We start from the raw sequence: 12,356 nt of genomic DNA, 5'->3' as shown, positions 1-12,356 counted from the left end.
TATCACCTGGAAAACAACCAAATAATGTGCCAGATAAAAACAGTTTTGAACTGATCAGTGTTGAGCCAAGTCTTGCCCTCAGTACTTCAGTCCTGCTGTAAGAAATCGGCTCAACCAGCATCTCTGCAGCTTCATTTACTCCCACTGCTCTCACCAGCACACCTGTGTGATTTGACATACTCGAACCGAGTGAATGTTTATTACAAACACTACAACTAAATGGTTTCTCCCCTGTGTGGACAATCAAGTGTTGTCTCAGATGTCCCCTTGTTGAAAATGCTTTACCACAAAACGAACAACTAAATGGTTTTTCCCCTGTGTGGATTTTCATGTGTCTGGACAAATGGCTTCTTTGACTGAATCTTTTTTTACAAACTGAGCATGAGAAAGGTTTTTCTCCTGTATGAATTCTTAAGTGTAATGTCAACCTGGAGTTTAGTGCAAATCCTTTACCACAAACTGAACAACTAAAGGGTCTCTCCCCAGTGTGGACTGTCATGTGCTTCACAACATCTCCTCTCCCATGAAAACTTTTCTTACAAACTGAGCAGCTGAAAGGTTTTTCTCCTGTATGAACTTTTAAGTGTTGGGTCAAACTTCCGCTTTCAGAAATCCTTTACCACAAACTGAACAACTGAAAGGTTTCTCCCCTGTGTGGATTCTCATGTGCTTCACAAGATCTCCTCTTCGCTGAAAAGGTTTTTACAAACTGAGCAGCTGAAAGGTTTTTCTCCTGTATGAACTCCCAGGTGTGTGGTCAAATTTGAGTTTTGTGCAAATCTTTTACCACAGACAGAACAACTGAAGGGTTTCTCTCCCGTGTGGATTCTCATGTGCATCACCATGTCAGCTCTCCATTGAAAACTTTTTTTACAAAATGAACAACTAAATGGTTTCTTTACTTGTTGGCCTCCACTGTGTTCTTGCAGATGTTCTTTGTTGCCAAAGCCTGTAGCACATTCAGAGAAGCTACTTGATGTTTTTCCTGTAATACATTCCACATCACTTACTTCATTGTATTGCAGCGAGTTTGACTCATGTTCCCCGGTCTCCTCCCATTCGTCATCAGTCTCAGGTTCAGAGTGTGACACTATGTCATCAGTAGCTAGTTGTCCATCAATTTCTGTTTCTATCTGTTCAGTTAGTAATTGATGAAGCTGTGAAGGCTGAGGTTCCTCTTCATTGTCTTCTTCACTCTTCACAAGGACAGGAGTGAATGTGAACTTCATGATATCAGCCTCCTCTAGTCCTTGAAGTGGCTCTTCCTTCAGACTGGTCCAGAGTTCCTCCTGTTCCTCTTTAAAGTGTGAGGGCTCTGGTGGGTCCTCCTGGTCAAGGCTGGGCCTCCATCCCTCTTTAATGTGTGAGGGCTGTGGTGGGTATTCCTGGTCCAGATTGGGGCTCCACTCCTCTTTAATGTGCGGGGGCTCTGGTGGGTCCTTCTGGTCCAGACTGGGACGCCACTCCTCTTTAGTATTTGGGGGCTCTGGTGGGTCCTCCTGGTTCAGACTGGTGCACCACTTCTGCTGCTCAGTGGGAACCTCTTCTTTATTCACCAACAGCAGCTGGATGCCTGAAAAACAGCAAAATACATACACACATTTTGAAAATTGACTTCCTGTTAACATTTTAACCACCGATACAAAACTTTCTAAAACGTGGTAAAATAACCTACTAGAATTAGGGTAATGTATTCCTTCAAATAAAATGTGCAAATATTACCGGTGCGACTTAAGATAATTGCTTAAAAGTGATCAATAAAATTTTAAAGTCAATTCTAAAACATACTGGGAGCCAGTGTAGTGAAGCTAAAATAGGAGTAATGTGGTCATATTTCTTTGTTCTGGTTAAAAGCCTGGCAGCTGAGTTCTGGACAGTCTGGAGTCCATCAATATATTTTTGGGTTAAACAGGTAAAAAGGCTGTTGCAATAATCCAGGCGTGATGAGATGAAGGCGTGTAAAATGGTCTCGGTGTCCTTAAAAGTTAACATAGATCGAATTTTTATATATTTCTAAGTTGATAAAAACATGATTGAACAAGCTTTGGTGTGCTGCTCGAAATTTAAATTACTATCAAACCAGACACCAAGGTTCTTTGCAACAGGCTTAATGTGATTTACTAGCGGACCCAATGACCAGGATTTCTGTTTTGTCTGAGTTCAGCTGGAGGAAATTATTTGACATCCATTTTTTAACTTCACAAAGGCAGTTGTTAAGTGAGCTCAGCATTCCAGGGTCTGTGGTTCTGACGGGCAAGTATATTTGTGTGTCATCAGCATAAATATGAAAAGAAATGCCATGTTTATGGATAATATGTCCAAGGGGAAGCAGATACAAGGAAAACAAAATGGGTCCTTAGACCGACCCCTGAGGCACACCATATTTAAACTGGACAGAACGAAGAGACATAGTTGTTTACAGACACGCAAAACTTCCTATTTGACAGGTAGGATGAAAACCATTCTAGGGCAGTACCAGAGATCCCCACCCAGTGCCTCAGCCGGATTTTATCCATTCATCCATCATCAACAACAAAAAACAATATAGTTAGCAACAGACGGCAACAAAGGGGAACATTTCCACAACAATCATCTTCATCATCACCACCATCATCATCATCATCATGATCAACATCATTCATTCGTAGGGCTGGACGATATGGCCAAAACTTTTATCACGATAAAAAGTTTCATATCTTTCGATATTGATAATTATCACAATAAGTATCAAATCGTTATTTCTTTCAAGTTTAAAGGCTGATTTTTGCTTCTGAGTTAAAGTTGAAGAAACCTGATGGTTAATTGTGGTTTAAACTTTTCTTTATGGTCAACACTTCATGCCAAACAGGGGATCACTTCACAAATCTGAGATAGAACATTCAAAACATATGAAACAATCTTTGTCAACTAATACAGTGGATAGAAAAAGTCTACACACCCCTGTTAAAATGCCAGGTTCAATAATGAGACAAAGACAAATCATGTCAGAAACTTTTCTACCTTTAATGTGAACAACTCCATAGAAAAACAAACTGAAATCTTCGAGGGGGAAAATTAAAATTAAAAACCTTACAATAACCTGGTTGCATAAGTGTGCACAACCTCTTATAACTGGGGATGTGGCTGTGTTCAGAATTAACCAATCACATTCAAACTCAGGTTAACTAGAAGTCATTACACACCTGCCATCATTTAAAGTGACTCTGATTAATCACAAAGAAAGCTCAGCTGTTCTAGTAGGATTTTCCTGATATTTTCTCAGATGCATCTCCGAGCAAAAGTCACGGTCCGCAGAGAGCTTCCAAAGCATCAGAGAGATCTCATTGTTGAAAGACATAAGTCAGGAGACGGGTACAAAAGAATTTCCAAAGCATTAGATATAACCTGGAACACAGTGAAGACAGTCATCATCAAGTGGAGAAAATATGGCACAACTGTGACTTTACCAAGAACTGGACGTCCCTCCAAAATTAATGAAAAGACGAAAAGAAAAGTGGTCAGGGAGGCTTCCAAGAGGCCTACAGCAACATTAAAGGAACTGCAGCAATTTCTAGCAAGTATTAGCTGTGTGGTACATGTGACAACTATCTCCCGTATTCTTCATCTGAATGGGCTATGGGGTAGGGTGGAAAGACGGAAGCCTTTTCTTACAAAGAAAAACATCCAAGCATCCAAATCCACAAAAGCATGGCTTCACCAGAAGAAGATGAATGTTTTGGAATGGCCCAGCCAGAGCCCAGACCTGAATCCAATTGAACATCTGTGGGGTGATCTGAAGAGGGCTGTGCACAGGCGATGTCCTCGCAATCTGACAGATTTGGAACGCTTTTGCAAAGAAGACTGGGCAAATATTGCCACTTCAAGATGTGCCATGCTAATAGACTCCTACCCAAAAAGACTGACTGCTTTGATAAAATCAAAAGGTGATTCAACAAAGTATTAGTCTGAGGGTGTGCACACTTATGCAACCAGGTTATTTGAGGGGTTTATTTTTCATTTTTCTTCCTCAAAGATTTCAAATTGTTTTTGAATTTAATTGTTGACATTATAGGTGGAAAAAGTTCTGACATGATTTATCTTTGTCTCATTATTTTACATAATAAGAACCTGGCATTTTAACAGGGGTGTGTAGACTTTTTCTATCCACTGTATGCATAAGTAAAATTAAGTATAAGCTTTTTTCAGTTCTTTTTCCTCAACAAAATAATCTTCATAAAAAATAAGTTTGTATGGTTCAAGTGAATAAAATAAATTTACTTGAATATTTATTTGTTATATTGTTTTCCAAAAAAATGATATTGTGATAATTATTGTAATTTTTTATTGTCCAGCCCTTCATTCGTAAAACCAATTATTAAATTATTATAGATTATCTGCTTCTCCGGACTGAGTTTAGAAAGGAGATGGCAGTTGGAATGAAAACCTTCTATTCTATGTCTATTGCTCTTTACCGGGGGAAATCTAAACTGAGACATAAAGCATGTATGTGTAGCAATACGGGGAATTCCCAGTTTAGACCGGGCCTTTCTTCATTGTGACTCTTTGATGCACGTTATGCAAATCAATCCATTTCCATAACTGATGACAACAACGTCCTAACCCAGGGGCAGTAAGCAGGTAATATACCATTGTGTAAACAAGTAGTAACACTTTCTGTACTAGCAGCTATTAAAAGTACTAATACCATCCATCCATCTTCATCCGCTTATCCGGGATCGGTCGCGGGGGCAGCAGCTCCAGCAGGGGACCCCAAACTTCTCTTTCCCGAGCCACATTAACCAGCTCTGAATCGGGGATCCCAAGGCGTTCCCAGGCCAGTGTGGAGATATAATCTCTCCACCTAGTCCTGGGTCTTCCCCGAGGCCTCCTCCCAGCTAGACGTGCCTGGAACACCTCCCTAGGGAGGCGTCCTGGAAGCATCCTTACCAGATGCCCAAACCACCTCAACTGGCTCCTTTCAACGCAAAGGAGCAGCGGCTCTACTCTGAGCTCCTCGCGGATGGCCGAGCTTCTCACCCTATCTCTAAGGGAGACACCAGCCACCCGCCTGAGGAAACATTTTGGCCGCTTTTACCCGCGGTACTAATACCAAGTTGTATAAATACTCAGCAGACTTTTACTTGTAACAAAGTCAATAAAACAAGAACAATATACTTAGAGTAAGTACTCATTGTTCTGAAATATGTCCCCTGTGACTGTTATACTATAAAATACTATAATCAGATAATTAGTTTTGAAGCTTTACAGTGAAAGCAGGATTTTACTGATGTAGATGAAGGTGAAGCTTTATTTTTTAGGCAAGTGAAGAGTTGTTCTGCTGTCCAGAGACCTAAAACTAACCCTTCCTGGAACTAATGAGGTCTGAACTGGAGACACTATCATTATCCACACTACATACAGAGTATAAAATAAAACAGTTTATTACAGCATTGATTGATTGATCTTCCATATTTCAATAATGGTCAGCAAGAAAATAATTCCTACATCAGGGTTTGAATGCAGGACTTTTACTGGCAGTGGAGTATTTTCACAGAGTGGTATTAGTACTTTTACTGCAGTAAAGGCAGTTTACAGTGAGAATAAGCAGTAAAGTGCACAAACCTGCTCTGTGTAACCGGACTTCAGGCTTGAAAACAGCGTCCAGTAGTTTGCGTTGTCCACAAAGTTCCTCCTCGTACTCTGCTATCGTTCTTTCAAACAGCTCAAATATCTCTTCAGCAGCCGCACTTAGTCGCTGCTGGACAAAAGCTCTCAGCGTTTGGACTTTAGACATGTTTACAGCAGCTTTTCCTCCAGACACACTCCGTTACAGACACGCAGCTCACTCTGATAAAATACACACTGTGAGGCCGAGCTCCGGCTCCGGCTACTTCCTGCTGACAAGCTAACTTCCTTTAGCATTCTTGGCTAACAGGAGATGAGTCTGAGGTGAAACATCCCGAAAGTTTAAACAGAGTCCACTTAAACACGTTTCTCCTCACTTACAGGCTCTGCTGCTGAACTCCAGCTGGATCTTGGTGACGGAAACGTTAGCACGTTAGCCACCCGGAAGTACACTTCGGAGATAAATCAACGTTATGTGCGCGCTGCCACCTGCTGGACCGGAGTGTGAACCATCAGGACTCTGAAAGACTTATGTGACGGAAATTAAATATGTTTTTTTCTTTTCTTTATTAGTATAACAGTATTAACAATGCAACATACAGGGATACATACACTTAAAAGATATCTATGAAGATTCTCAGTCATCCAGGTCATAGTTATCCAAGGAAGGTTAAAAATCAAGGGCAACTGGACTTGGTTCACAGCTGAATCAGCTGCCTTCTTTCTTCCTCATATTTCTGACAGTGAACCATAACGTGTCTCTTGTTGCCCACTTATGTTACACCTGCCAGAGTTATGCTGACCAATATTGAATAATGCACTATTGGCTCGTCTCTCCTGTTCCTTCCTGCATATCTAATTTCTCCTACTCTCCTCTCAACTCAACTCAACTCAACCACCATCCTTCCTCTCTTCCTCCCATTGCTTTTGCCTCTTTCATTTTGTGTTTAATAATGCTCTTCATTTCTGTCTTACTGAAGTTAACTGCTACCTTGATATAGTCCCTTATAGGCCTCCTTTGCAACCTGCTATTTCCCTTGATGCCAGTGTGTGCTGGTATCCATAAAATATGACTGCAATGCCCATCATTTGAACTATGTATAATATTTGTTATACTTCTGTCTAAATGTCTCATCTGCTGTCTGAATGACTGCTCTGTAAACTGGTTAGTGATGAACTTGAGTCTAAACATATGATCGCTCTCAAGTTGTTTCCTCTTTCCGCTGAACTGCTAAACTGTGTGAGCTGATTCTTCATCACAGATCATTTTCACTATTCTATGGAATATTATTCTCATTATTCTTAAAACATGAGGTAATTTAAACATGGGAACGAGATACACAATGGAGCAGCTTTTGTCCCCAAAGCAGAGTGCACAGTGACTGCTCTAGCTGCCACTTAAAGCACTCTTTGGGTGATAGCTATAGAGAATATTTGATTAATTCTTTAACTTAGGAGTTATGCTGTGGCAATGGCAGTGATCGCCCAAGATGTATTAATAGTAACGGACATCTTGGTTTTCTGGAGAGTGCGGTTTAGTCCTTATTTGGTAGGTTGTTGGTGTCTTCCTTGTGCTATAATAGGTCCTCATTCTCTATTACTGTAGTTTCCCCTCTTCACTAATATTATCTGGACTGTGAAGATTAATAAAAGCTTTTGCTAGCATCTCTCATCTCCTCATCTCTCACTGCTGTTCTTTCTCCATCATTTAAGACTCTATGTTTTTTGCTTTATTCTTTGCAGCCTTTAGAATCGCTTTACACACAAAGATTTAGATTATCAACATTTTCATTTGTATCAATTTGCCACATTTTTCTGGCATTCATTGATATTCATATGTGAATGTGTCCTAACACGACACAGTACATGGAGGGTTCCATGTAGGCCCGAAAAAGACATCAAAACCCTTGCGACATCCCGTCACACGTGAGAGATATAAGTGTATTGCTTAGATTATAAAGTCTCAGTGAATCTAAAAAAAACTATTCGACCATCAGTGATGCTGCTTTGGTGTTGGTGATCCTGTAGGTGGACTGATTAAACAGTCATGATCCGAGTCAGACAAACACACTGAGCCAAGAGACTTTTTGTTGGCGCAACAAGAAGCAGGGTCAGGGAACAGAGACAGAACCAAACAGGAAACAAGGACTGACACTAAACATGGAACACATGCAAAACAAACACAAACTTCTGTCTTTAGTCATCTTTTGACCATATGATTTATCAGGTGACCCTTTCCATAGGTTGGGAACAACTAGACTAAACTAACTGTATATAAAATAGGTCTAACTAGCTCATCCAACATCCAGCTCGACTGTAATCCAATAATGTATATCAGTCAGAGGGACCAAACCATGATTTTTACTCCAATTGGCTTCTTCATACAATCATACTTTTGTACTATTGAAGTAGGATTTTCATGTAGGCCTTTTACTTGGAGGTAATGGTAATGTAGAACGTTTACACTGCTGTACTTTTAATGAAATAAAGGATCTTAATACTTCCACCAAAAATACAAATAATGCCCTGGTTGTAAGATGTTCTGCAGAGAAACATGTTTGGTAATGACAAGTTATCATCATCTACTTATTTCCTGACTGACTTGTAGCTGATCCTTAAAGTTTATGTGAGACAACCATAACTTGACACAGACAGGCACTAAACATACTATGATCACAATACAGAAACAAATGAGGACACAGACAAGACAGACCAACAAGCGGACCAGGATGAAAGAAACATAACACAGAATACATCAAAACGGGAAACAATGAGCAGATCTCAGAACAAAGACACAGGAATAAAAACTAAGCAGATCTTGCAAATAAACATAAGGATAAACAAGGCTGAACAGAGGAAACACAAAACATGAAACAAGAACCATGACAGGAGGTTTATTGCTGCAACAAAACAACTGCAAACTGCAACAAACATAAATACAAGTCCGGGATAAAGATACCCAGGTGAAGAATCATTACAGCATCAACAACTCTCTCAACAAACATATGGCAGCTGAGTAGTGCACACAAACAGGCTGGAAAAATCTGAACTGTTTTAAAGGGAACTTGGTAAATCCAACACATCAGCTGTCAAACTGTGTGAAATCAAAGTTTGTCTAAACACTTGCGATCTGACCGGAATAACACAAATACAGTATGAGCAGTTTCAGAATCAACTGTTCATGTTTTACATATAATGAGATCAATTCAAGACCGGGAGTCCATTCAATTAAAAAATAAACTCATTTCATTTAGAAACAGTGCAGCACATGTGACATAAACACTTTGAGAACTTTCTTCCATTTCAAATTCATGTTATACCAAAAATCACCTGGAAAACGACCAAACAATGTGACAGATAAAAACAGTGTTGAGCCAAGACTTGTCCTCAGTACTTTAATCCTGCTGGAAGGAACTGGCTCAACAAGCATCTCTGCAGCTTCATTTACTCCCACTGCTCAAGTCAAGTCATTTTACTTATAAACCACATTTTAAAACAACACATGTTGACCTGTACATGTGCTGTACAGGTGACAACAAATACTTTTAGGCAACTGTAATACAAAAACACACAGTTCCTGGAAAATTTCAGAATAATGGAGACACATAAAAACATTAAAATATTCACATGGCTTCATCTTAGCTGAAAAGATTAAGCACAAGTTGTTTTGGTCATGTAAATTAGAAATAAACTGTGCTGTTGGAAGGAAAGTCCAGTCATTCCAGACTTTAAAACAACACATTAACCATAGTGATGTACTTTAGACAATTTCAATCCATTTTAAATCAGTGAATAAATGTAACATCAAAGAGCACCCGGAAAATGACAAAATAATTTAAACACAAATAAAAACAGATTTAAAATGAACACGTGACTTCATCTTGGTTAAAAAGAAGCAAGACTTATTTTTGAACTTACCAACTTATCTTATTGCGTCAAGTTTTGCCCTCAGTACTTCAATCTTGCTGAAAGGAATCGGCTCAACAAGCATCTCTGCAGCTTCATTTGCTTCCACTGTTCTTACTGGCACACTTGTGCTTTTTGATGTGATCATGCCGAATGAATCTTTTACCACAAATGCTGCAAGTATATGGTCTCTCCCCCGTGTGGATTCTCCTGTGTCTGTACAAAGCGCTTCTGTCACTGAATCTTGATTTACAAACTGAGCAAGTGAACGGTTTTTCTCCTGTATGAACTCTTGAGTGTGTGGTCAAGTTTGAGCTTACTGTGAATGTCTTACCACAAACTGAACAACTGAATGGTTTCTCCCCTGTGTGGACCGTCAAGTGTTGTCTCAGAAGTGTCTTTCGTGTAAATCTTCTACCACAAACTGAACAACTAAATGGTTTCTTCCCCGTATGGATTCTGCTGTGTCTGGACAAAGCACTTTTGTCACTGAAACTAGTTTTACAAACTAAGCATGTAAAAGGTTTTTCTCCTGTATGAACTCTTAAGTGTGTGTTCAAATTTGAGATTTTAGCGAATATTTTACCACACTGAGAACAACTAGAGGGTTTCTTCCCTGTGTGGATTGTCATGTGTTTGGACAAATTGCTTCTGTCATGAAAAGTTGTTTTACAAACTGAGCAACTGAAAGTTTTTTTTCCTGTATGAAATCTTAAGTGGGAGGTCAAATTCGATCCTCGTCCAATTACTTTACCACAAACTGAAACAAATGGTTTCTCTCCTGTGTGAATTCTCATATGTCTCTTCAGGTTTGAGTTCTGGCTGAATCGTTTACCACACTCAGAGCAGCCGGATGGTTTCTCACTAGTGTTACATCCACTGTTATTTTGCAGAGGGTTTGAACCTGACTGAGGTTCCCTGGTCTCCTCCCAATCACAACTGTCATCAGTCTCAGGTTCAGAGGGGTCTGACGTCTTGTCATCAGTATCTGGTTGTAAATGTCTATCTGGATCAGAGTTCCTGGCTGGTTCTGGTCCTCCACAGTCCTCTCCATCAGCCTCTGATTCCATCTGTTTATGAAGCTTTGAGGACTGAGGTTTCTCTTCATTATGTTCTTCACTCTTCACAGGGACAGGAGTAAATTTGAACTTTGTGATATCAGCCTCCTCCATCCATGGAAGCTGCTCTCCCTCCTGACAGGTCCAAAGTTCCTCATGTTCCTCTTTAATGTGTGGGGGCTCTGGTGGGTCATCCTGGTCCAGACTCAGGCTGCATCCCTCCTTAATGTGTGGGGGCTCTGATGGGTCCTCCTGGTCCAGACCGGGGCTCCACTCCTGCTGCTCAGGGGGAACCTCTTCTTTACTCACCAACACCAGTTGGACGTCTGTGGAGAATAATGAAATACATACACATCAATCATGTTTTTATCAACTTAGAAATACAGCTAAAATTTGATCCATGTTAACTTTTAAGGACACCGAGACCATTTTACACGCCTTCATCTCATCACGCCTGGATTATTGCAACAGCCTTTTCACCTGTTTAACCCAAAAATCTATTGATCGACTCCAGACTGTCCAGAACTCAGCTGCCAGGCTTTTAACCAGGACAAAGAAATATGACCACATTACTCCTATTTTAGCTTCATTACACTGGCTCCCAGTATGTTTTAGAATTGACTTTAAAATTCTATTGATCACTTTTAAAGCTCTTCATGGCCTCTCGCCTTGTTATATTTCTGACCTTTTAGTCCCATACGCACCAGCACGTACCTTGAGATCCTCGGGCAGAGGTCTGTTGTCTGTTCCAGAGTCTCGACTGAAAACTAAAGGGGACAGAGCGTTTGCTGTCAGGGCCCCGAGGCTCTGGAACAGCCTGCCCGAGGAAATCAGGTCGGCTGAGTCAGTGAACTCTTTTAAGTCCCTTCTTAAAACATACTTTTATAGGAGAGCCTTTCCCGATCTTATTTGACTTTATTTTATCCCTTTTATTTTATTTTACTAATTTTATATTTATCCTAAACATGTATTTTAGTCTTTTCAATGTTTTTGAAAAAGTGCTCTACAAATAAAGATTATTATATTATCATTATTATTATTATAATAAAGCAGCGACAGTCCCTTTCATATTGTTTATGGAATATTTTTTCCCAAAGTGATTCTAGGTTTCATGAACTCTCTTCATGACCCAGATGTCTCTTGGTTTAATTTAAAATGTTACAACATTACCCAGAGTGTAATGACAGAATAACAGCGGTACAAACATTAAAATCTTACAGTTTTGGGCCTTTCCTTTGTCATTTTTGCTGGAGTTGTCTGCTGTGTTGGCTGCAGTGGTCTGAGTGACTGTGGGACCAGAGGGCTCGCTAGCTAACCAAGCCGGTGCTCAAATCTAGAAATATTTGAGCAAATTTTCGATTTGCTGTTTACAGCGAGAATAAGCAGTAAAGTGCACAAACCTGCTCTGTGTAACCGGACTTCAGGCTTGAAAACAGCGTCCAGTAGTTTGCGTTGTCCACAAAGTTCCTCCTCGTACTCTGCTATCGTTCTTTCAAACAGCTCAAATATCTCTTCAGCAGCCGCACTTAGTCGCTGCTGGACAAAAGCTCTCAGCGTTTGGACTTTAGACATGTTTACAGCAGCTTTTCCTCCAGACACACTCCGTTACAGACACGCAGCTCACTCTGATAAAATACACACTGTGAGGCCGAGCTCCGGCTCCGGCTACTTCCTGCTAACAAGCTAACTTCCTTTAGCATTCTTGGCTAACAGGAGATGAGTCTGAGGTGAAACATCCCGAAAGTTTAAACAGAGTCCACTTAAACACGTTGATCCTCACATGCAGGC

General features: G+C 40.3%; 2 protein-coding genes across 2 annotated transcripts; both read right to left on the bottom strand.

Moving 5' to 3' along the window:
- Positions 1-598: 598 nt before the first annotated feature.
- On the bottom strand, positions 599-6,005 carry LOC119909704 (zinc finger protein OZF-like). Its single transcript, XM_038727914.1, has 2 exons — positions 5,602-6,005; positions 599-1,573 (listed from the first exon to the last, which is right to left on the bottom strand). Exons 1-2 carry the CDS (start codon positions 5,771-5,773, stop codon positions 672-674), a joined length of 1,074 nt encoding a protein of 357 aa, XP_038583842.1. The 5' UTR covers positions 5,774-6,005; the 3' UTR covers positions 599-671.
- A 2,470-nt stretch (positions 6,006-8,475) lies between these two features.
- Positions 8,476-12,356, bottom strand: LOC119909702 (zinc finger protein 501-like). Its single transcript, XM_038727913.1, has 2 exons — positions 11,969-12,356; positions 8,476-10,894 (listed from the first exon to the last, which is right to left on the bottom strand). The coding sequence occupies exons 1-2, from the start codon at positions 12,138-12,140 to the stop codon at positions 9,606-9,608; spliced, it is 1,461 nt and encodes a 486-aa protein (XP_038583841.1). The 5' UTR covers positions 12,141-12,356; the 3' UTR covers positions 8,476-9,605.

This window comes from Micropterus salmoides, unplaced genomic scaffold (assembly GCF_014851395.1).
Source record: "Micropterus salmoides isolate LMB-PRFRI ecotype aquatic unplaced genomic scaffold, ASM1485139v1 Ms_hic_scaffold_1839, whole genome shotgun sequence".
Classification (NCBI taxonomy): Eukaryota; Metazoa; Chordata; class Actinopteri; order Centrarchiformes; family Centrarchidae; genus Micropterus; species Micropterus salmoides.
The sequence above is the reverse complement of the archived record's forward strand: the minus strand, read 5'-3'. Positions and strand labels throughout refer to the sequence as shown.

Bases quoted from the DNA above. Each gene is read 5' to 3' on its own strand.
- LOC119909704 (XM_038727914.1), bottom strand. From the start codon at position 5,773: ATGTCTAAAGTCCAAACGCTGAGAGCTTTTGTCCAGCAGCGACTAAGT. The intron at 1,574-5,601 runs GTTTGTGCACTT...GCTGTTTTTCAG, and splicing joins AGTCCGGTTACACAGAGCAG to GCATCCAGCTGCTGTTGGTG.
- LOC119909702 (XM_038727913.1), bottom strand. From the start codon at position 12,140: ATGTCTAAAGTCCAAACGCTGAGAGCTTTTGTCCAGCAGCGACTAAGT. The intron at 10,895-11,968 runs GTTTGTGCACTT...TATTCTCCACAG, and splicing joins AGTCCGGTTACACAGAGCAG to ACGTCCAACTGGTGTTGGTG.